Below are 24,282 nucleotides of genomic sequence, written 5' to 3'. Positions count from 1 at the left end.
CGAAAACAATCATTTCATACAGTATATAAAAAGTGAAAGCCCGGAAAAAAACTGATTTACATAAAAGTTGAAAATAGCTCAAAATAAGCACGAAAAATGAATAAAAACTGAAAAAAACAGAAGCCCTAATCATAACATATGATTTGGTGTTTTCCATTCTCAACAGAGGTTAAGGATTTTAGCAAAGTGGTGTGCCCATGTTGGCCACAGGCATTTCTAAGTTATGTGCCAATGTTGTGTGTGTATAATAATCACTGTTTGCATTGTTCTCTCCTGCTTGCCTCCCTCCCCAATGTGTATAATAATCACTGTTTGCATTGTTCTCTCCTGCTTGCCTCTCTCCCCAATGTGTATAATAATCACTGTTTACATTGTTCTCTCCTGCTTGCCTCTCTCCCCAATGTGTATAATAATCACTGTTTACATTGTTCTCTCCTGCTTGCCTCTCTCCCCAATGTGTATGCTTCTTGTGCTAGTTTGCAGAGAGTTGGATGGGCTACTCTGGCCCTGGCTATGGAATCCTGAGCCTGGTGGTCTCGGAGAAGTATATCTGGTGTCTGGATTTCAAAGGGGGTCTCTACTGCAGCGCCTTGCCCAGTGCAGGTCTGCGGTGGCAGAAATATGAGGACAATGTCCAGCAGGTGGCAGTATCTCCTTCAGGTAAGAAGCAGGGTTCTTCATGTTCATATTCTGCTGTTTTTAGTTCAAGGGACACAGAAAAGTGTCAGTCTGGTAGATTCAGTTTAAATGCTTTTTCACTTTTACAGTAAAATGCTAATGCTTTCATGAAGTGAATTCAGTTGAAGTATTTAGTGATAAAGTTAGCTATCCTGGATTGTGACGGAAGTGGCTGTATCTCCTGAATTGAACAGGTGCGCTGCTTTGGAAGATTGAGCTGAAAACCAACAAGGCGTTCGCTTGTGCGAAAGTAACAATAAAGGGAAAAAGACACTGGTACGAGGCCCTGCCTCAGGCAACCTTCATAGCCTTGAGTGACGACACCGCCTGGATCATTCGGACCAATGGAGACCTGTACGTCCAGACAGGTAGGCGGGACCAGAACCTTGTCAATCACACAGTGGAGCTCACTAACATAACAACACTCCCACTGATCTAGAGCAGACCCTCGTCACTCACACAGTGGAGCTCACTAACATAACAACACTCCCACTGATCTAGAGCAGACCCTCGTCACACACACAGTGGAGCTCACTAACATAACAACACTCCCACTGATCTAGAGCAGACCCTCGTCACTCACACAGTGGAGCTCACTAACATAACAACACTCCCACTGATCTAGAGCAGACCCTCATCGATCACACAGTGGAGCTCACTAACATAACAACACTCCCACTGATCTAGAGCAGACCCTCGTCACTCACACAGTGGAGCTCACTAACATAACAACACTCCCACTGATCTAGAGCAGACCCTCGTCACTCACACAGTGGAGCTCACTAACATAACAACACTCCCACTGATCTAGAGCAGACCCTCGTCGATCACACAGTGGAGCTCACTAACATAACAACACTCCCACTGATCTAGAGCAGACCCTCGTCACTCACACAGTGGAGCTCACTAACATAACAACACTCCCACTGATCTAGAGCAGACCCTCGTCAATCACACAGTGGAGCTCACTAACATAACAACACTCCCACTGATCTAGAGCAGACCCTCGTCACTCACACAGTGGAGCTCACTAACATAACAACACTCCCACTGATCTAGAGCAGACCCTCGTCACACACACAGTGGAGCTCACTAATATAACAACACTCCCACTGATCTAGAGCAGACCCTCGTCACACAGAGATACAGTGGAGCTCAGAGTTATCCCTACATTCTAAATGGGGGTTCTAAATGCTGTTGATCATTAGTAGAAGGATCTTTGTTTGCATGTAGCAGTGTGTGTAGTGTCTTTGTATTGTTTAAAATGTGTAGAACTCCAGGCAGGATTGGTCCTAGTTGAACGGTCTGATTTAAATGGCGGAGGTATTTGGCTCTGGGGCTGGTAGCTCAGTTCACTGGACCCCGTTGTTTGTGTTCGTTGTCAGGGCTGAGTATCGAGCGTCCGTGTGCCCGAGCGGTGAAGGTGGACTGCCCCTGCCCTCTGTCCCAGATCGCCTCCAGAGACAATGTGGTGTGGGCCCTGACCGAGCAGAGAGCCGTGTTCTGTAGAGAAGGGCTCAGCAGCTTCTGCACGGAGGGGGAGCGGTGGAAGTACGACACAGTCAGGTAAACCAGGGCAGCACGGCGGATCAAAGGCTTTAAATCTGTCAATGATTTCATCCAGAGATGGAAGACTCCCGTTGCATAGCAGTTTGATCTGTTCCTGGTTTTACTGCGAGTTTATTAAGACACACCTGAGCTTGTTACCTATACACTGGGGCTTAAATATTAAAACCTAGAGTGGGTGAAACTGCTGTGCAATAGGAGTCTTATTCCCGTCCCTGTGTACAGAGTGCCTATGCCGGTTGTATCAAATGGATGAAATACATACTGAGACTGTATTGCATCGTCTGCTTTAAGCACTGTGGTTTTTTCCAAGCTATTTGTCCTCCAGGTGCATGTGTTTGGTGACACACACTGTACAGCTGGCAAAGACTCCTGTGAGTTTTCAATACGTCCGAATGCAGGATAAGAATCTCATCATTAAAGAGGATTATCATTGGGATTAAAAGAGCAGAACAGTAGTGGAGTCGGGAGGAATCCTTCTTGTTGTTCAGGATAGATACAGACTCTCTTCTTATCTCTGTATAGCAGAGCTCATAGATTGTTGCATGTTATCTTCCAGCTCACTGTAAGTGTACATGCTGTAGTTTAGTGTGTTCCCAGAATGGGATATCACCGGGACGAGAACGTGGACTGTTTTCAGATTGTATGTCAAGGTTTACCAGATAAGATTGACTAGAGCAACACCATTCTAATAAATTCCCAGCCACAGGTATATAGGGTTAGGGGAGCTTTCAGGGTGGACATGCTTTATTTGATTCTTGTTTCAGGTCAAGCTGTTTTTTCTAATTGTTTTTTTTTTTAACTAATTATACAGACGTTATTAGGATGCAGTTGCATGTTTTCAGTGCATTTCCTCTGCTATGCCTCTGTAATCACTGCAAAACTGCAGTGTAATCCATTGCAACTTTCAGCGTTTAAATCTAGTATGGGCTTGGACTCGGTACACAGTTTAGTGCATTGTTTCTGTATTCGTGGATTTATCAAAGAAGCAAAATTCTAGTTTAAAACTAGAAATCAATCACCCGTAATGTCAAATTTCTTGCCATTTTGGGAAAATGGTGTTACAGCGTAGTACATCTAGCCCTAGGTTTTACTAAGCCGAATCCCATGTAACCCTACCTTGAACAATATGTAAGACTATAATCTTGAAATGGATTGTACTGAATGGGAGGCTGTGTAAATGTCATTTGTTTTGTGGTTAGTGAAAGACAGGGACTGGAACCCGTGTGCATTTCTCTGGGAGACCACCACACCGCCTGGGCTCTGGACACCAATGGGAATCTCTGGTTCAGGACCGGAGTCACTCCAAAAAAACCTCAAGGGGAAGACGATCACTGGTGGCAGGTGTGTGTGCTTCATACTGAAAAGCTCTCTGTCTCCTTTACCTTTTACATGCAATACCTGCTCCATAATGAAAAGCTCTCTGTCTCCTTTACCTTTACATGTGATGCCTGCTTCATATTGAAAAGCTCTCTGTCTCCTTTACCTTTACATGCAATACCTGCTTCATATTGAAAAGTTCTCTGTCTCCTTTACCTTTACATGCGATGCCTGGTTTATAATGAAAAGCTCTCTGTCTCCTTTATCTTTACATGCGATTCCTGCTTCATATTGAAAAGCTCTCTCTCCTTTACCTTTACATGCGATGCCTGCTTCATAATGAAAAGTTCTCTGTCTCCTTTACCTTTACATGCGATGCCTGCTTCATAATGAAAAGCTCTCTCTCCTTTACCTTTACATGTGATGCCTGCTCCATAATGAAAAGCTTTTTCTCCTTTACCTTTACATGCGATACCTGCTTCATATTGAAAAGATCTCTGTCTCCTTTACCTTTACATGCGATTCCTGCTTCATATTGAAAAGCTCTCTGTCTCCTTTACCTTTACATGCGATACCTGCTTCATATTGAAAAGCTGTCTCTCCTTTACCTTTACATGCGATACCTGCTTCATATTGAAAAGCTCTCTCTCCTTTACCTTTACATGCGATACCTGCTTCATATTGAAAAGCTCTCTGTCTCCTTTACCTTTACATGCGATACCTGCTTCATATTGAAAAGTTCTCTGTCTCCTTTACCTTTACATGCGATGCCTGGTTTATATTGAAAAGCTCTCTGTCTCCTTTATCTTTACATGCGATTCCTGCTTCATAATGAAAAGCTCTCTGTCTCCTTTATCTTTTACATGCAATACCTGCTTCATAATGAAAAGCTGTCTGTCTCCTTTACCTTTACATGCGATACCTGCTTCATACTGAAAAGCTCTCTGTCTCCTTTACCTTTACATGCAATACCTGCTTCATAATGAAAAGCTCTCTGTCTCCTTTACCTTTACATGTGATGCCTGCTCCATATAATGAAAAGCTCTTTTTCTCCTTTACCTTTACATGCGATACCTGCTTCATATTGAAAAGCTCTCTGTCTCCTTTATCTTTACATGCGATGCCTGCTTCATCATGAAAAGCTCTGTCTCTGATCGCATGCCAGGGTTTAGAGCTGTAGATAGTAAGTGTTTTCCACTGACACGGTCAGCCACAGTCCAGCTTGCATCTGTACAGAACTGTTTTAATAATTTGAGCGCAATCAATCTCATTTCCTTTTATAAACATGAAAAGGATCTACCATTCCTTATTTTGCACCCTCTCAGCGTCTCTGGGCACATGTCTGTCTTGGTTGTCATCTGAATCGGAGCCCGACCTTTCCTCACCAGATGTTTGGGAAGGCTCGAGTCTATAGGGCTGCAAAACAGCTGCTTCGGATTCCTGGTTGTCAGGTGCCGGTGTCTGATCAAATTCGGTGCTAGATTCTGAGCACGATAGTTAAAAGAAAACTCTACAAATTCACCGTCGCTCTCATTGTTTTCCATACAGTAAAATAGAGAAGTACAGCCTACCTCTGCTGACGTCATTAGATTGTCAGGGTTTTCAGTCAGACGAAGTGTTTACACTGTAATGCCTGAATTGCAACGCAGATTATAAACATTGAAAACTTGTATTTCCATGTCTTTATTGGCCAGAATATCTTACAGTAACACGAAGAGCACTTTCTGTGAATAAAAAGTGGGGGTCAAATTTGATGATATTGGGTATTTAATGTCAAATATATTGCACATTGGGCAGCAAAGGGTTAACCCTAATAAAGCATGTAAGAAACCCGGCAGGGACTATTTCGAGTGAATTCATCAACTTTCCTAGTTGCTTATTTGTAACATTTAACAGTTCGATATACCTTCAGTGAGAACCAGTGATAAATGCCCTTTGTAGTGAGCACCTGTCCCCACTGTGTCTGCTCATCGCAGCCCACACTGATTTAAGCACAGCGCTGCTGTCTGAAACTGTGAAAGCATGCCAGGCATGATAGAACTGTCATTTCTACCTGTCCCTTCTGTCAGGTGAGCATCACAGATTACGTGGTGTTCGATCAGAGCAGCCTCTTCCAGACGATAATCCACGCCTCGCACACCCTGGCAAGTGCCGCCCAGGCACCAGTGGAGAAGGTAGCTGATAAACTGCGAGTGGCGTTCTGGACACAGCAGCCTCAGTGCCAGCCCAGCCTCATCAGCGTCAACACTGGTGGGGTCTGGATCACCTCGGGGAGGAATGAGTTCCACGTGGCCAAGGGCAGTCTCACAGGTAGGGAGCCGTTCCCAGGCTTGCTACAGGTGAGTCGATCAGAAAGGAAGTGTCACTTCATAGCTTTACAAGACTTCATTGCAGAAACAGTGGAGTTAGTAATCAAGATTGGTGCGTGAAATTGCAATCTACAAAAGAAAATTCTACAATGCAGAGCAGATGAGATTGCGTGCGTCAGGTTAACAGAACATGTGTTGAGTCACCTGGACTGCCCAGGTTGCGTGCAGTAGTAGGTTTGTTTTTTTCAGTGCACCCATGTTATGATATGAAATATATCGCTGCTCATCTTTTTCAGTGGTGTGTAATATCTGAACAACCTAACAAGGTGTAATGTTTTCAGTAAACTTCAGGACTTACTGTTGCTGCTCTATTAGGAAATGATGCATAAATAATCAGCCATGAATCGAGTGAAGCTCTGAAAGCGATTGTCCGAATAGCCGCCCCTCAATAATCAGCCATGAATCGAGTGAAGCTCTGAAAGCGATTGTCCGAATAGCCGCCCCTCAATAATCAGGCATGAATCGAGTGAAGCTCTGAAAGCGATTGTCCGAATAGCCGCCCCTCAATAATCAGCCATGAATCGAGTGAAGCTCTGAAAGCGATTGTCCGAATAGCCGCCCCTCAATAATCAGGCATGAATTGAGTGAAGCTCTAAAAGCGATTGTCCGAATAGCCGCCCCTCAATAATCAGCCATGAATCGAGTGAAGCTCTGAAAGCCGCCCCCTCCCTGCAGTCACACAGCTGCTGTTCTCTTCCCACACATTCAGAGTGTTTGTTTTTTGTCCTGTCCTCTCGCAGGTACCTACTGGATGAATGTGGTGCCACGTGGAACTGCCTCCACTACCAAATGGGCTTTCGTCTTTGCATCGCCGGCTCCTACAAAAGAAGGTCATTAAACACTAGTGTTATTTGCAATAGGAAGCGGCCCCATTTTTTACATTTATTTATAAATCTCTCCTCTCTTGTCACACAGGTAACAGGTGCCATATTAACAGATAGCCAGACTATTATTATTATTATTATTATTATTATTATTATTATTATTATTATTATTAAGATTTTTATTAATTTGCAAAGGGTGTGTTGTCTTCCTTGAATTGTAGAAATTCCTAAGAATTGTTTTAAGTATTTCCTCATTAGGACTGTTTTTCCCAAGCCAGTAGTCTGTCGGTTTGTTGAAGTGACTCGTGGAGTTTTTCAGTGTGCTGCTGCTGCTGCTTGTTACAGGGAGCTTCCTGTGGCTGAGGCAGAGCTGCACGGACTTGTTCTGCATCAGTGATCACAATCCACAGTTCAGGCCATCAACAGTGCAGCTGCCCCCTGATGTAGAGATGGTACAGATTTCAGCCTGCCAGGACGCAGTATGGGGGCTGGACACGCACGGGTCTGTCTACATCAGGTCTTTATCGAAGACCTGCCCGTCAGGAATGCATTGGACCAGACTGGACCTCAGCCAGCTAGGTGAGTCGGGCCGTCGCTCACTATGGGTAAATATAGTACATTACTGCAGAGAAGGGCTAAAATACGAAAGAACAGGACTGACTGGCAGCAAGGCACATTGATAAAAGAACAGGACTGACTGGCAGCAAGGCACATTGCTTAAAGAACAGGACTGACTGGCAGCAAGGCACATTGCTTAAAGAACAGGACTGACTGGCAGCAAGGCACATTGATAAAAGAACAGGACTGACTGTCAGCAAGGCACAGTGCTTAAAGAACAGGACTGACTGGCAGCAAGGCACATTGCTTAAAGAACAGGACTGACTGGCAGCAAGGCACATTGCTTAAAGAACAGGACTGACTGGCAGCAAGGCACATTGCTTAAAGAACAGGACTGACTGGCAGCAAGGCACATTGCTTAAAGAACAGGACTGACTGGCAGCAAGGCACATTGCTTAAAGAACAGGACTGACTGTCAGCAAGGCACATTGCTTAAAGAACAGGACTGACTGGCAGCAAGGCACATTGCTTAAAGAACAGGACTGACTGGCAGCAAGGCACATTGCTTAAAGAACAGGACTGACTGGCAGCAAGGCACATTGCTTAAAGAACAGGACTGACTGGCAGCAAGGCACATTGCTTAAAGAACATCACTTTTGCATACTTTGCATGAAGGTAGCATTATGGGCTGGCACTGGTGATACCTTTGTTAAAGATCAGTTGCAGTCATTCTTACCTGCTAGCAGGGAATATATTCTTATGTTTTGAAAAGCAATTTCAAAATTACATAAAGTAATATCTACAGAACACGAGCTTTAATGTCTCCTAAGCACTCCTGCCCACCTGCAGTTTCAGGCCACTGCTAAACTGCTTTTTATTTTTATTATTATTATTGTTGTTGTTGTTAATATTGCAAGCTCAGTAACTTGTCATGAATGTAGGTCGATGGCACATCAAGCAAATCCATCAGTTTGTAAGAAGAAAAGCTGTCTGCAGCTCTGCCGAGAAAAGTTTTGAGTCGAGTGTGCAGCGACACAATCGCAGCCTCGCTGTTTGACCTTGCAGAGGGTCCTTTATCCATGATGGACAGGGATTTCATAGCATGTTAGGATCTGCCGGGTACTGCATGAAAGTCTAGGCTCCCCCTTTAATCTCAGTATCAAAGAGCTCTTCTGCCTGGACAGTAGTAAAAATAGTAAACCTGAAGGAATATTTATTTTCTTTTAGAAACTCTGTAATTGAAATCTGTGTATTTTTTTCAACAGCCCTAATTTTCTTCCTAATTATACCCAAAGGGATATTCTCCTCCACAGCTGCCATTCTGAAAATAGAAGTAACAATTTAAACAATACTTTAATCCCATTTTTATGTAATCCCGTGTCCCAATAAAAGACAACAAATGAATCGGTTTTCCTCCTCAAAAAACGAATTGGAAGGTGTAAGTCAGTCAGCAGGTGCTCTTGATTCATGATGAGTACACGTTCAGCTGTGTGAAACTACCGGCCACCTTGAATTACAGGAACAAAGGAACCCAATCTGAAGTCGATAGGCATGTCGTGCCTCAACCAGATTCAATACCACTGTGGCAGTGTATGCAGGAGCCAGACTTTGTGGGAATCCAGTCAGCATTGCATGCAAGGTGGAGGCAGACACATGAGTAGAGATGAGGGCTTTAAACTTGAGGCTGTGCACAGCGTGAGAGTTTTAATCATGAAGGCTGTGCACAGTGTGAGAGGTTTAAACATGAGGGCTGTGCACAGCGTGAGAGGTTTAAACATGAGGGCTGTGCACAGCGTGAGAGGTTTAAACATGAGGGCTGTGCACAGCGTGAGAGGTTTAAACATGAGGGCTGTGCACAGCGTGAGAGTTTTAAACATGAGGGCTGTGCACAGCGTGAGAGGTTTAAACATGAGGGCTGTGCACAGCGTGAGAGGTTTAAACATGAGGGCTGTGCACAGCGTGAGAGGTTTAAACATGAGGGCTGTGCACAGCGTGAGAGGTTTAAACATGAGGGCTGTGCAGTGTGAGACTGTCCTGTGTATGAGGTATAGCTGTAAGTAAGATAAGAAGCAGTGTTCTGGGGTAGCGATGGATGGAGGTGTGGAATCATTGTATGCATCTTTGCTGTATATTTAGAAGCAAACATTTTCTTGCCCTTTAGAAACTTCCAGAGTAAGACAACACCGTCTGGTTAAAATAGCAGTGGCTTCCACGTAAATAACTGCAAAGATCCAGCTCTTCCATTCAGGATGTGTGGTAAAGCCCCTCTGGTCTGCATGGCCCCGGGCTTGATCACCTCTTTTCTGTGGGTGCGCCAAGAAACTCTCAGAGTCAGTGTTTATATTTTAGCACAGTTTGGGCATTTTTATTATTTACACTGAATCAAAAACAACTGACAAAATCCTAACTCTCTTGGAGCACTAACTAACGCAGTTTTTCTTTTAAACAAACCTAACCAGGGAAGGCTCCTTTTACCCTGTAAAACCAAACCTGTGACCACATCCTACACTGTTCTAATGAGCTAATAAAGCAATTTCTTAATGAAACAGTTTAACATGTGCCTGTGAAAAAGCGGTCAGCTGGACCCCAGGCTGTTCCTCTACACCTGAGCCCAAGATGACCTCCAGCAACAAAGCATTTGACCTGTCACAGGTGTTAAATATTATACATGGCTTTGACCTGTCACAGCTGTTAAAAATTACACATGGCTTTGAAAATAAACACAAACAAAACAAGGTATCCAATTCAAAAGGGATTTTAGGAAACTATGGCTTTTATAAATTGCTTTACGTTTAGCAATTTATTTTCCTCTGTGCAATTAAAGTGAGCCTTAAGTACTAAATACTTCTTTGACTGTACCTTAATCAAGTCCTTTTGAGTCTTGTACCCTGTGCTGTCACTAAAAAATAATTGCTTATCATATGAATGTTTCGCAGAAAAACCGCAATGCCAACAATTCTGTGAACGTTGTTTAGAGAGTTCTGTTTTCTTTTGTGTCAGGATTGAAACATGTGATCCGTTGAAAGACTCATTAAAGAGCACACAATCAGGCTGCTTATGTAACTGACATCTCGGAGTCAGGTCCAGTGTGAGCACAGCGCTGTACTGTGTGTTTGAGGCAGGCCTCTTAAATGTCAGCGAGTGTGTGTGCCTGAGAAGGAAATCCGCAGTGTGGGTGATATCCGACTCAGAGTGTCGTGACGTGAATGGGAAACAATCCAGCAGCCAGGGACAGCGTGTGACGGGAGCAGCAGGAACATCCTGATACTTTTGACTTGATGATTTGTCCTTTACGTGATAAGTAGGCACCCCGGGGGCATTTTCCAAAAAGCAGCTGGATTTTTTTAAGCTGGTCTCCTGCCTCTCTTTTTTAAGCCTGGTCTCCTGCCTCTCTTTTTAAAGCCTGGTCTCCTGCCTCTCCCTCTCAGTTACATACAGTAATTCCTCATGATGGGGACTGTGGTTATCCATTCCAGCTTGTGGCTCTGGAAGGAGTAAACTGAGTGGTGCCTTTCGGATACAACAAAGCTAAACTCAGACTCGGCAGGAGAGGGTTCTGCAGTTATTAACTGCTCTTGGCAGTTAATCTTCAATCCTTTGATGGTAACAATTGTCATAAATCTTTGGCTTGCAATAGAAATATATTTTTAATTTGTTTTAAGTGCCACGTATCGGTATGGATGCACACAATGCTGTCTAATAGTGCATTATTTAAAGAACAGTGGATGCCCATTAAGATCATGTGCTCTTTTCAGTTGGCCTATATGGTGGACTTCGATACTCAAAGGGTCTGTATTCGCGGCGTAAACAGATATCCCTCTGTTAATATCAGACCCCGTGTCTGTCCATGTTGATTTTTTTATTTCCTGCATTGCAGAAAGCATGTACAGGGAAACACGCCCTGCAGAGTCACTGAACCCAGGTTGCCACTGGTTCCAATGTCTTTTCAATCCTTGAAAATTAGATGGAAACAGTAAGCAACATTGTACTTGAAAACACCAAAACAATTTTACACAAAAAGAAAGTCATTTGATTTTTTTTTTTTTTTTTTTTTTTTTTTTTTTTTTTGCATGCTTACTTTTGATAAAAACAAATAAGCAACTGTGTAGATTTGCTTGGATGGGCTCTGTGTGCAGATTTGCTTGGATGGGCTCTGTGTGTAGATTTGCTTGGATGGGCTCTGTGTGCAGATTTGCTTGGATGGGCTCTGTGTGTAGATTTGCTTGGATGGGCTCTGTGTGTAGATTTGCTTGGATGGGCTCTGTGTGCAGATTTGCTTGGATGGGCTCTGTGTGCAGATTTGCTTGGATGGGCTCTGTGTGTAGATTTGCTTGGATGGGCTCTGTGTGTAGATTTGCTTGGATGGGCTCTGTGGGTAGATTTGCTTGGATGGGCTCTGTGGGTAGATTTGGGGGGGGGGGGGGGGGGGAGTATGTAGCAATCTGTAAATGATTGACAGAGTGCTACACAAGTGCACCCCACTGCAACTCCAGCCATCAGTTGTGAACTGTGTGTGGCGCCTCTTACAGCGTGTTTCCAAAGAGCTGATAAACGGACATCCTGGAAGCAGGGAGGTCTGCTGCAGTGAGTTCACAAAACCAACATTAAAATGAAGCAGAACTTGGCTTGTGAATTATCGTACTGTTGTTGTGGTTGGTTGGTTGGTTTGTTTGTTTGTTTGTTTTGTTTTTTTCTGTAACTGGGATTTTCCTATTTTAGTTAGGACATTTGGTTCCAATGTCAGTGATATTTAGACACGTCCAAAATAAAAACATGCGTGGGGCAAGTAGCGGCCAAGCGATCGGTGTGGGGTGTAAATTGATCTCCACTCTCGCATGAGAAGCCCGTCCTGGTTTCTCTCCAAAATAGCCTTTTGAATGCTGGCCTCCCAGCAGTGTAGTCATGTTTCAGCAGAGAAGCACAAACAGGCCCTACAGTAACCTGTGGTGAGGAGTTACAGTGCTGCACTGCCAATGGGACTCCAGCACAACTACAGTAATTCAAGCATTTCTCGGTGCAAACCCCACTGTGCTTGTGGTGCTTGGGGCGGGCATTGTGTTGCCTGTTTCGGCCCAGGCGCAAAGCTTGCTTACAGTGTTGGAGGTGCTGCTGTGCTGGTGGCTGTTTGTCTTGTAAAATCTTTAGCCTGTTGAGAAGAGGGGATGGTTGTCTATTCAGGGAGACCGCAGTATTTAAAAAGCAGTGGTCTGAGTGAGTGTAAAGGGCAGGACATGTGATCAGAGTCCAGAGTCTGAAGTTGAAACTCATGTTTTTTACACAGAGTAGATACAGGTCATGGTGATCTACTTTGTTATCTTCCTGACTGCTCTAGTTTTGAAGTTGCTGCCGTTGTGGGGGATCTGTCTCGCTGACATGCGTGTTCAATTCATTATCAACATATCAGACACAGTAAATCCATCTCAGTGACATGCGTGTTCAATTAATTATCAATATATCAGACACAGTAAATCCATCTCAGTGACATGCGTGTTCAATTCATTATCAATACATCAGACACAGTAAATCAATCTCGGTGACACTCAATTCATTACACTGTGTAACAACATTTTTTTTTTTTTGTTCCTGGGTAGTAAGTGTTATTTCCTAATTGCTTATGCCTCAAAAGTATAGAACATGGCTGTTATTCCCACAAACTTTGCTTTTGTGACCAGGACAGTGATATTTCAAAATATCACTATTTCCAATGGGAAAATGGGCAAATGTGTGTCTTTTCGTTCACATAGTCAGAAAAAGTAAATCCACAGTAAATACATCTCAGTGACATGCGTGTTCAATTCATTATCAATATATCAGACACAGTAAATACATCTCAGTGACATGCGTGTTCAATTCATTATCAATATATCAGACACAGTAAATACATCTCAGTGATATGCGTGTTCAATTCATTATCAATATATCAGACACAGTAAATACATCTCAGTGACATGCGTGTTCAATTCATTATCGATATATCAGACACAGTAAATACATCTCAGTGATATGCGTGTTCAATTCATTATCAGTATATGAGGCACAGTACAGTCAACAGGTGGCAGTGTGGTACAGCAGCTAGAAGATATTTATTTACTAGAAGGAATGCTCTTTTTGAGAACAGGGCTGAAGCGGCCGTGTGAAACGCTTCACCAGTGAGCCATGCTTTTAGAAAAGTTGTCATGAATTAGTCGTCTCTCAGCCTGCTTTCTCTGCCATTCAGTTATTGAGGTCTAATAGGACGGCTGACCTGAATGGAGAACATCAGGAGAGCCGTGAGCAGGTGTTTTGTAATAGAACATGCAGTATATGATAAGCACACACACTCTCTGTTAAATGTGCTGTATTCATTCCTCTGGGTTTCAGGAAGAATAAAGCTGGCCAGTTGTTCCTGTGGGAGTCAGAACGTCTGGGCCTGTGATGTCAATGGTGTGGTGTATTTCAGAGTGGGGAGCCAGCCTCTCAATCCAAGCTTGATGCTGCCTGCATGGATAAGCATTGAGCCGCCTCAGCAGGTAAATCACTGTCTCCCATGTTTCTAATGTAAAGAGGATCTGAGTGTGAAAATGCAAACATTTCAAAATGGAACTGATAACAGTAGATGCTGCTATGAATGAGCATGTATGAGTGCTCCTTATCTCAGCACAAGGAGGCCAGAAAGATTGCTTGTTGCAAGCTGGTAGCAGTTCAAACTTCCAAGTAAACCTAGTTTTTAGTTTGTGTTGTTTTATCCTGAAACATGTGCAGGTTGTCCTGGATTCACATCAAAAACAATGTTCTGCCATTGTGGCATCTGAGCTCACATGTTGAGCAAATCTAGAGAGTTCTAGATTCATACAGCACAGGAATATCGTAATATAAACACAGCAAGTTCATACACTAGAGAGTTCTAGATTCATACAGCACAGGAATATCGTAATATAAACACAGCAAGTTCATACACTAGAGAGTTCTAGATTCATACAGCACAGGAATGTCATTCTAATATGAACACAGCAAGTTCATACACATTTGGTTTGGCAATACGCCTAGCTTTGCAAACAGCATAAACCAGTCTGCTTGTCTTGTGCTTGGTAGCAGGAGTTTGAACCCCAGTTTTCCCTCCAGCCTCCTGGAGAGGTTGTGAATTGTAAAGGAGGAATCCAAGCAGCCTCTCTGCTCTTGCTAACACTGCTCTCTCTGTGCAGATCCACACTGCAGAAACGTATTGGCGTGTATTTCGCTGAAACAGTCCCCTATAGCCGCGGCTCTGGCATCTGTTCAGGTGATCTCAACAGCAGCTGATCCAGCTGCCTCCACCACTCAAATCATTGAAAACGCAAACATAACACAGTGCTTACAAGCCTCTCTTTGTGTTTGTAATTAAAAATGTGAAAGGAAGGACCTTGTTTTCAGTATTTAAATGGACACAGTGTTTATCTCTGGTCCTATTTGGATCGTTTCAATAGATCACATTGTCTTTATCATCAGATGCCTGAATCTGGAGAGCTTGTTCATGTAGCTGGTTTGCTGAATCTTTGTTTTTATTGTGTCCGCTGCCCTGCCTCTGTGTTTGCTTTATTCCCAGTAAAGATAGCCGTCGCTGACTTTAAATTGTCAGTCACAAGCTCTGCATTAGAACTAAAGGGAAACGTGTTAATCAGGGCTGTTTTTTTTGTGGTTGTGTTTGTGGGCAAAGGAGTGCAGTAAGTTTGTTTTTTTTTCAGCTGATACTTTTCCCAGACAAGCCGTTTCCAGCGTGCTGCCTGCAGCACAGTAATACAGCTGTGCACAGGCTTGTGAGTGAGTCGCCTCTCGGTGAGAATGCAGCACGTGGCTGCAGGCTGGTTTTGAGTAAATCATTTTTTTACTAGATAGGTGGTACACGTCACAGTTGTTGTTGTTGTTGTATTTTTACTTGTGTGAATTTGTGGGAGCAGGGAATCCCACTAGACGTGCGCTAGAGAAAATATAGCAGAGAAGCAGAAGACCAAAAGGCAATCCTTTCTGAAGAAACACTGGCTGCTGGTGTCAGTGTACTTACAGCATCTGATCATTATGAGATTTGGGTAATTCACTGATAGGCCATGCAGGGGTGGAAGTAAGACTCCTATTGCATATCAGTTTCATCCATTCCAGGTTTTACTATGAGCTGGATTAGGCAGAGTGTGTATCGTTAACAAGCTCAGATGTTTCTTCATAAAACCAGGAATGGATCAAACTGCTATGCAATGGGAGTCTTATTTCCATCCCTGCTGTGTAAAGTCCCTTTCTTTGTAATATGTCACAGAAGTCAGACAGTGAAATCGAGGGAGAGCTGTTTTGGCACATTTGCATCATGCTGTAGCAGTTCAGCCACAGCACTAATGGTTATGTTTCCAAATAAGCACAGTCCTGTAGTGCTGGAATGCTGTGGTATTGGAGAGCAGAGGATTCCAGAGCGGTCTGCTTGTTCACAAAGGCATTGTTAAAACAATGAGCGCCAGCAAAGCCGTCCGCTAACCATTGTATCACCTGCGTGTAGAAAGCTGCAGGGACAGCTGATGCTAAATGACTGTCCTGGGAGAGTGATTATTTTGCTATGACCTGAATAAAAGGAAGAAAATTATATTATATATGTATATACACACACACACACACACACACACACACACATGTATATGTGTGTGTGTGTGTGTGTATATATATATATACACTGTATATGCATGTGAACCCACTTTGATATCGTTCCCACTATTGTACTTATTCTTCATTGAACTACAGAAGTCACTGAAACTGAAAGAGAAATATTTGGGTGTGACTTGTTTTTTAGTCTTTATTAATGCAGTGTCATTCACATTGGGATCAACAGGTATAATCTCATTGTGCAACAGGCCGCCGCTCCCTGTTAAGCTGGAATGCTCTCCACAGTAAAGATGTTTTTGAAGCATTCTTGTGTGCTGTTTTGTGTTTGTTTGCACTGTCACTGTCAAACAGCAGCACAACACTGAGATCTGCAAGCAGGGGCTGGCCTGGAGCAGCTCAACCTCACGCCTCAGCAAGTTAGTACTGGCTCCAGCTGAAAAGCACAGTCTTTACTGAACAGCTCAGGAGTTCAGTGTTGTGGGGCAGCAGCTTTCCTCTGCACACCCCATAATACTGCTGTCAATCTGATCAGATCAGAATTACCAGTCTGCTCTCTCTGCACACCCCATAATACTGCTGTCAATCTGATCAGATCAGAATTACCAGTCTGCTCTCTCTGCACACCCCATAATACTGCTGTCAATCTGATCAGATCAGAATTACCAGTCTGCTCTCTCTGCACACCCCATAATACTGCTGTCAATCTAATCAGATCAGAATTACCAGTCTGCTCTCTCTGCACACCCCATAATACTGCTGTCAATCTGATCAGGTCAGAATTACCAGTCTGCTCTCTCTGCACACCCCATAATACTGCTGTCAATCTGATCAGATCAGAATTACCAGTCTGCTCTCTCTGCACACCCCATAATACTGCTGTCAATCTGATCAGATCAGAATTACCAGTCTGCTCTCTCTGCACACCCCATAATACTGCTGTCAATCTGATCAGATCAGAATTACCAGTCTGCTGTCTCTGCACACCCCATAATACTGCTGTCAATCTGATCAGATCAGAATTACCAGTCTGCTCTCTCTGCACACCCCATAATACTGCTGTCAATCTGATCAGATCAGAATTACCAGTCTGCTCTCTCTGCACACCCCATAATACTGCTGTCAATCTGATCAGATCAGAACAACCATTAAGTCATTAAAGTGAATCTCAAATGCACAGATCTTCAAGTTTCCCTAAAACAAACTTTGTATTTAAGTATTTTTTTTTCATTTCCTAGCCAGTTGGGATGCACCTGGTGAGTGTTCACACCAGTCCCAATGACAAAATGTTGTGGGCCGTTGACAGTAAAGGGAATGTCCACGTGCGGACTGGAATCACAGAGGACATGCCTGTGGGGACTGACTGGGAGCACATACCAGGTACAGTGTTCAGTCACAGAGGTCTGAGTGGGAACACCAGGGTTTGGAATTGATAGGACACAGAGATAGCCCTGCTTCGTATTTATTGCTTTTTTTTTTTTGCCTGGCTTTGTGTCTGTTTTTAAAGAAGGGATAAAAGGAAATCTTCAAATCTCCAAATGCATTGTATTAATAGATTACAGTGCTGCATATTAGTTACTGTATATGTTCACATATTCACAGTATAACCTTGAGCATGCATGTGGACAGGATTGCTTTCCTTGAATAGCTCCGCCTCCTCCACTGTGCTGCAGTCGGATGTAGCATCATGTCCAAAGGCTGCTATCGACTCGTGGATTTTGAGATGAAATGAATTTAAGTAAACAAAATTCCAGAGCCTTTTTCTATCCAAGTGTGGAAACAAGGCCCAAGTAAGCCAGCAGCTTTGGCATGGTGGAGTACTGCTCTGTGTCAGCATGGCACAAGTCAAAGAGGAGAAAGTGCTGTCCTAGCGCCGTGCCTTTCCCTCGTGTCTTCTGTGCCATGTTCTTGTTGAAGGAATGCCACGGGTGTTGTACTAATTGTTAAAAGGAACCAACAGGCTTGTTTTGCATTGCATTTGCTCATTCTGATCTATGGCTGCCTCCTGAATTCTCTGTCCCACTACAGTAGACAACCAGTGATACATGTTCTGCTTAATATTTCCCCTTGAAGTTCAGGAGCGTTTTTACAAGCTATAAACTGCTGCAGTTCTGTTGGGACGGGATTGTTTGTTGTCCGGTGCAGAGCTTTTGCAAGTAAACCCAGCTTATGTTTTGTCACTTCTTTTGTAACCCTCAGGACTGCAGGCAGGAGAGCTGACGGTGAGCAGTAGGACAGTTTGGGTGCGTTGTCCTAATGGCGATGTTGCTCGGCGATACGGCATTACCGATAAAAACCCAGCCGGAGATTACTGGAAGAAAGTCCCTGGATGTGTCGCTTGTTTGACAGGTACAGTAGGTGAAGGAGAACAACTCTCTGAACCCTTTGCCCTTTGATCCCTGAGGCTGCATTGAAACGCCATTGTCAGGAACTGCGCTACACAAAAGGTTCCTTCATTAGAAAGAGTTCCTTCCTTCGTCACTGTTGCTGCTGACGTTCACGTTGCATTCAGCTTTGCGAGGTTGTCAAAGGAAGGGGCTGGAAGCAAAACACATATCAGTGTTCAGCCAGAGCTAATAGGTTTTTAAAAGCACTTGTGGGCAGTGTTTGATTTGTTTGCAGGTCTCATTCAGCTTTAACTGTATGAAAAAGAGAAAAGAAGCGTGATGCCCATAGGGTTAGGGATCCATGTCTTTTTGGATTGACCTGTGTTCTGTGTGGTGTTGGTTGGTATTGCACAGGTCAGTAGTTTACAGTTCAAAGTGTTCTCTGGCAGCGTCCCTGAGGTCTGCTTTGGGTGCCTCAGATCATATGATTTGGGGATTGTGCTGCTTGTCTTTTGCAGTGACTCCTCTGGATGAGCTGTGGGCCATCAGCCAGTCAGGGGGTCTGATTCAGCGCCTCACCAAGACCTTCCGGCACGACAGCACTTCAGCAAAGCCCAGCGGCAGTGCAGTGTCCGTTCAGTCCGGGGACTTGGAGGAGGAATGGGAAGTCATATAGAGATGACAGGAGAAGCACTCTCTGAGGAACTTTGAACAAACGTGTTTATACTGTATAGTTAACAGATGACTTTGCCTATTACCTGTATTAGTACATGTATAAATTATACTGACCTTTTTATAAATTCCGTTCTACCTTTTAATAGCCGTGTGTGCTGCTGGTGAAACAGTGTGCTGTTTCATGAGGGCAGTCTGTTGATGGTTCACAGTGCATTCATTGTATAGTAATCGCTATCCAGTTGAGTAATTGCACTAGTTATTTTATCGACTCACTAGACACTGTAAAGGTAACCCAGATGTTTCTCAGCGTTGCTCGCCTGTGCTGTGTATTTCTGTAATTTGGCACCGATCTGCTTCCATGTTTATTTTAGATTATTTTCTATTCAGGTCCTGGGAGCTTGCAGGGAATTTACAGAGTGCATCTTAAAAGCACTGTTTCGAAAGCCAGCCCTGTAATCAGTTGAAGGTAACTTGCGTCAGAACTGTATTAGGGTTTGTTTAATGATGTTTTTTGTTTTTGTTTTTCATTTTAATAAATAATGTGCAAACTTTGTGCTGGAATAGATGCTGTGTAAAAGTATTCAATTGAACTAACCGTGGATATAACTAAATAGTGATTCCATTGAGCTGGTTTAAATAGGGCCCTTGTGTACCAATCACATCTTTATTGAGGACGGAACATGATTTGAATTATTTATTTTACTCAGCTGTATTTAGATCTTCTGTCTTAACTCAGTGAACCATCCCCCTGGTCCTCTCTGCCTGTTTACACTGTAGTCTTCAGTGAACCATCCCCCTGGTCCTCTCTGCCTGTTTACACTGTAGTCTTCAGTGAACCATCCCCCTGGTCCTCTCTCCCTGTGTAGTCTTCAGTGAACCATCCCCCTGGTCCTCTCTGCCTGTTTACACTGTAGTCTTCAGTGAACCATCCCCCTGGTCCTCTCTGCCTGTTTACACTGTAGTCTTCAGTGAACCATCCCCCTGGTCCTCTCTGCCTGTTTACACTGTAGTCTTCAGTGAACCATCCCCCTGGTCCTCTCTGCCTGTTTACACTGTGGTCTTCAGTGAACCATCCCCCTGGTCCTCTCTGCCTGTTTACACTGTAGTCTTCAGTGAACCATCCCCCTGGTCCTCTCTGCCTGTTTACACTGTAGTCTTCAGTGAACCATCCCCCTGGTCCTCTCTGCCTGTTTACACTGTGGTCTTCAGTGAACCATCCCCCTGGTCCTCTCTCCCTGTTTACACTGTGGTCTTCAGTGAACCATCCCCCTGGTCCTCTCTGCCTGTTTACACTGTGGTCTTCAGTGAACCATCCCCCTGGTCCTCTCTCCCTGTTTACACTGTGGTCTTCAGTGAACCATCCCCCTGGTCCTCTCTGCCTGTTTCCCCCTGGTCCTCTCTGCCTGTTTACACTGTGGTCTTCAGTGAACCATCCCCCGGTCCTCTCTGCCTGTTTACACTGTAGTCTTCAGTGAACCATCCCCCTGGTCCTCTCTGCCTGTTTACACTGTAGTCTTCAGTGAACCATCCCCCTGGTCCTCTCTGCCTGTTTACACCGTGGTCTTCAGTGAACCATCCCCCTGGTCCTCTCTGCCTGTTTACACTGTGGTCTTCCAGAGGTTCAGTATATTGGGGCAGTATATTTTGCACTATAGATAAAGGGGTTCATCTTTAAACTACCAGCGTTTTATTATTTTACCACTTTTGAAGAGTCGATCTTTGTAACGGTTCCAACCTTTCACTGGAGCAAAGACTTCCCAAATCTGACTCTCTTCTGTCTGTTTTAGAAAGAGTGAAGTAACAGTTTGCTTTATGTATTAAAAACATAAATAATAATAATAATCATATTCATCTTATAGTATCACCCAGACTTTGTAAAAATCTAATCTTAAAATAAACCAAACATGGTCACTACTGGAGTCAGTGTAACTTTGACTCCTCGGGAAGTGTGGTCCTTCTAGTATAAAAACAGCTTTAATTGAACCCGGTCTTGAACAGGGATGTATCCAGACTTCGCTGCATGTTCACTAAATGCTGTTTTTAAGGGATCCTTGCAATAAAGTTGTTTTACAGTGTGGCTTTGCTGTTTGTGTAAAAACTTGGATACTGCTGTCTGCTGTAATAAATGTACATTAAAAAGAAAAAGAAACTAGGCTTCTGTTTTAAATGGATCACTTCTTTCACTGTTTGGGCAGTAATATGTGGTTTAAATGGAAGTAACAAGTCCTAAACAGGTAATGTGAGTTTATCTCTGGTGCGTGTTCCAACCCCCTATAACTGTAAACAGCTCTTACAGGCGTGTCCCATTCACAGTCATTTCACACACTGCTGTTTTTTTTTTTTTTTACCTTGCTTCAACATGCATGATACATTTTCACTCTTTTTTTCCTGTGCTTTTACTGTGGTGTACAATAGAAAGCTTTTCTAAGGGTTGTAAACAGGATACAGTTTTAGATGATGTGCAGGCTGCAGTATGTACATGTCACATTGCTAACAGTTCATTTAAGAGAGCATAGTCCCATAATTCCTAAACACTAATAATGTGAAGCTGTTGATGCCATCCATCATGTATGTTAAATATACCATCTCCCATCAGAGTACAGAGTTAAAAAAAACAACAACCCTGTCTTCAATGTAAACACTTGTTTTTATTGAAGTGTTTGCAAACACTGCATCACTGCTTTGCTTCCTGACTCTTGTAAAACAGATTCCAAATGTGCCTTCCCTGCCCTCTCTTCTACAAACCATGAAAACAACAACTGAACACAAATATACAGTGTATATGAATCCCTAAATCATATTTCCTTAGATTACTTGAATTAAACCTCCTTTTTAAAGTCATGTCTGTTTATATTTTGTTTTTCCTCCCCCGAGGCTTACTGCAGCCTGAAGTCCAAAGGTTTCAGAAAGTCTGGCACCGGCAGTGCCTCCAGTCCCTCGGGAAAGTGTTCCGGAGAGATGGTCCTGATCAGGCTTTGCATGCAGCTCATAAACATGGAGGGAGGGGACTGTCCTGACAGCCACTGGAAGGTTTGCTCCCCTATCAAGCTCTGCCACAGCTCCTCGTTGTCCAGAAGCTGTTTTTTCATTTTGAACCTGAGCTCCGGCATGAACAGTGTCAGATGGCTCAGGCAGACGCGCTTGAGGCGTGCGTCGAGCTCGCTGTGGCAGATCTGCTGCAGCAGCGTGTCCAAGGGGGTGTTGCCGCTACAGTCCGTGACAGATGGAGACGCGGCGTGTCCTAGCAACAGAAGCAAACACTCGGGTCTGGCCAGGTCGCATGCGAGATGCACGGGCGTTTTGCCTCCTACGTGGACGCAGCCCCGTCGGTTCATGTAGCCGACCCGGTCGCTTTCGGCAAAGTCCTCCTCCAGGGTTTTTAGAATCATTTTCAGTATGTTGATGCGGTTGTAGCGCACTGCCATGGCGAGGTGAGGCGCCGACGAGCCCGACTGGCAGTGGCAGCAGCAGCAGCAGAAGCTCTTGCTTGGCATGTCCAGGACGCTTCCCGGGTACTTGGTGAGCAGGTACCGCGCGTACGGCTGGTGGTCGTGGACCAGGGCGTACAGCAGAGCTTCCGAGGGGGAGTAGGCGCATGCCCTCCCGTCCTCTTCCCAGTGAAACGCCTCCATAGTCCGCGTGTTCTCCAGGACCCACACCGGCAGCAAGTCTCGCACAGCCTGGTAGAAAGCGAAGGATGTTTTTTTGCATTGCTTCTTGGTCTTGTAGTCCCTCCAGCCACAGGTGCTCGGTGCCCTGGCGTTCCAAGGCATAGTCTCGGCAACAGTGAACTTACTTAGAGAGGATTCTTTTTTACTGCTAAATATACATGTTTAGTTTTGACAGTATTGCTTTCCTTTTTATAATGAACCCCACCCCCTCACCCTCACCCTCACCCTCACCCTCACCCTGCCCCTCACCCTCACTCACCCCCACCGTGCACTTTGCAAAACTGAAAAATCGCGTGTGGTTTATTTCCTGAGATCGCTGCAGTTACTGAAGTAATGTAATTTGAGCAATCGATAATGTGGGTCTTGTTCTATCCACACGGGTTTCTGAAAGCACTGCAGCAGCGTTCAGACAGGCTGTCACTCAGTTCTAACTCAGTAAAATAAAGAGCAGAGCACTTGCAATTACGAGAACAATAACGTAGACATTTCCAGCATCGCCTCGTTTTACTCGCTACAAACAAACAAGCCTCGCTGCTTCAGTGCGTCGTGTTGCTGTGTTCGCCAGCTGCTTTTGTCTCGCAGTCCCCGTGTCACGGTTATGAGGTTTCACTGCCCCGGTTTCTTTCGGACCGCTCTCTCTGGCTTTCGCTCGGGGTTTCTTTCCGAACAGCTGAAGAGCGTTCGGACCGCGGAACCGTCGCGGGTGAAAATCATTGGCTGCGCACTCTGTCCCGGCCTGTGTGATTGGTTCAGGTTAGGATGGGGGGGGGGGGGCGTGGTTATTGTACTATGTCACTGAGGACAAAGTTCTGTGAAACTTTTCTCCTTGGCAGCTTGCCGGGAGTTTGAGAACAGCTGATCACCGGCTGCAGGACTGGCGACCCCCCTCCCCGGGCTGCATCACACGTCACTGCCGGTTTAATCTGTGGAAAACATTTCTCAGCGCTGGGGGGCTCCTGTCGTACATGTGTTTGATTAATACTGCACTTCTGCGCTGGGGATTGTAATGCATCAAACGGCCGGTAGGCAAAACAGAAAGTAAAGCAACTCCACCGCTATGCGTTCGCCTGTCCTTATATCCGTATTGCGAGTAATATCTGCTAATAATTATCACGGGAAGGTTAGAGCGCGTTGTTTTCCAAGTAATAATGAAAGTTAACAGTAAGGGCTAGATTCAGATAATAGCGTGATAAAACCAACTACCACGGGAGTGAGAATAATAATACCTTTATATAGCGGACCACCATCACAAAGTGCTTTACAGAGGTAGGCTGTGAACTGTACATTATATGCAGAGTCACTTACAATAGGACATTGATTTAACATCTCATCCGCAGGACGGTGCACAAGCAGCTTAAGTGACTTGCTCAGGGTCACACACAGTGAGTCAGTCAGGGGCTGAGGTGGGATTTGAACCCGTGATCTTTTGGTTATAAGCCCTGGACCACACTGCCTCCTATGCACAACCAAAACAGAACTGTTAAGATGTAGCATCGCTTTCTCTTCCAGGAGAAGCCGTGCTTGGAATAGGGGTGTCTCCTCAGTGAACAGCTGGGCTGGCGTGTTGTTTGTAGTGTTGCTCACTATATCTCCACTGTAAGAATCGATATCTATACGGTAGTGTCGTTGGGGTGTGTGAGGGGGGTCACTTCGTATAAAACGAGCTGTACACTCCATGTCTATTTTGCTTATTTGTTTA

The 24,282-nt window shown here is 44.4% G+C and overlaps 2 protein-coding genes across 5 annotated transcripts in view; one reads left to right on the top strand and one right to left on the bottom strand.

Annotated features, from left to right (window-relative positions):
• The window catches only part of LOC121324977 (tectonin beta-propeller repeat-containing protein 2-like), a 28,521-nt gene extending 9,048 nt beyond the window's left edge, over nucleotides 1–19,473 (top strand). For 3 of the 4 annotated variants that reach the window (XM_041267238.1, XM_041267236.1, XM_041267237.1), the window contains 11 exons: nucleotides 477–660; nucleotides 873–1,046; nucleotides 2,064–2,244; nucleotides 3,447–3,588; nucleotides 5,634–5,874; nucleotides 6,674–6,763; nucleotides 7,103–7,336; nucleotides 13,676–13,824; nucleotides 17,149–17,290; nucleotides 18,110–18,259; nucleotides 18,756–19,473. In XM_041267238.1, the coding sequence (XP_041123172.1) occupies nucleotides 477–660; nucleotides 873–1,046; nucleotides 2,064–2,244; nucleotides 3,447–3,588; nucleotides 5,634–5,874; nucleotides 6,674–6,763; nucleotides 7,103–7,336; nucleotides 13,676–13,824; nucleotides 17,149–17,290; nucleotides 18,110–18,259; nucleotides 18,756–18,913 (1,845 nt within the window). In that variant the 3' untranslated portion in view covers nucleotides 18,914–19,473. Of the gene's footprint in view, nucleotides 1–476; nucleotides 661–872; nucleotides 1,047–2,063; nucleotides 2,245–3,446; nucleotides 3,589–5,633; nucleotides 5,875–6,673; nucleotides 6,764–7,102; nucleotides 7,337–13,675; nucleotides 13,825–14,496; nucleotides 15,107–17,148; nucleotides 17,291–18,109; nucleotides 18,260–18,755 lie in introns of those variants that run through there. The other variant, XR_005951290.1, reaches the window with a different exon arrangement.
• A 2,067-nt stretch (nucleotides 19,474–21,540) lies between these two features.
• On the bottom strand, nucleotides 21,541–22,800 carry LOC121324979 (ankyrin repeat domain-containing protein 9-like). Its single transcript, XM_041267240.1, has one exon. It carries the CDS (start codon nucleotides 22,683–22,685, stop codon nucleotides 21,789–21,791), a length of 897 nt encoding a protein of 298 aa, XP_041123174.1. The 5' UTR covers nucleotides 22,686–22,800; the 3' UTR covers nucleotides 21,541–21,788.
• Between the last annotated feature and the right edge of the window lie 1,482 nt (nucleotides 22,801–24,282).

The sequence above is a fragment of the Polyodon spathula genome, chromosome 12 (genome assembly GCF_017654505.1).
Source record: "Polyodon spathula isolate WHYD16114869_AA chromosome 12, ASM1765450v1, whole genome shotgun sequence".
NCBI lineage: Eukaryota > Metazoa > Chordata > Actinopteri > Acipenseriformes > Polyodontidae > Polyodon > Polyodon spathula.
Note: the sequence above shows the minus strand (reverse complement) of the source record. Positions and strands in the feature narration are given on the sequence as shown.

Bases quoted from the DNA above. Each gene is read 5' to 3' on its own strand.
- LOC121324979 (XM_041267240.1), bottom strand. From the start codon at position 22,685: ATGCCTTGGAACGCCAGGGCACCGAGCACCTGTGGCTGGAGGGACTAC.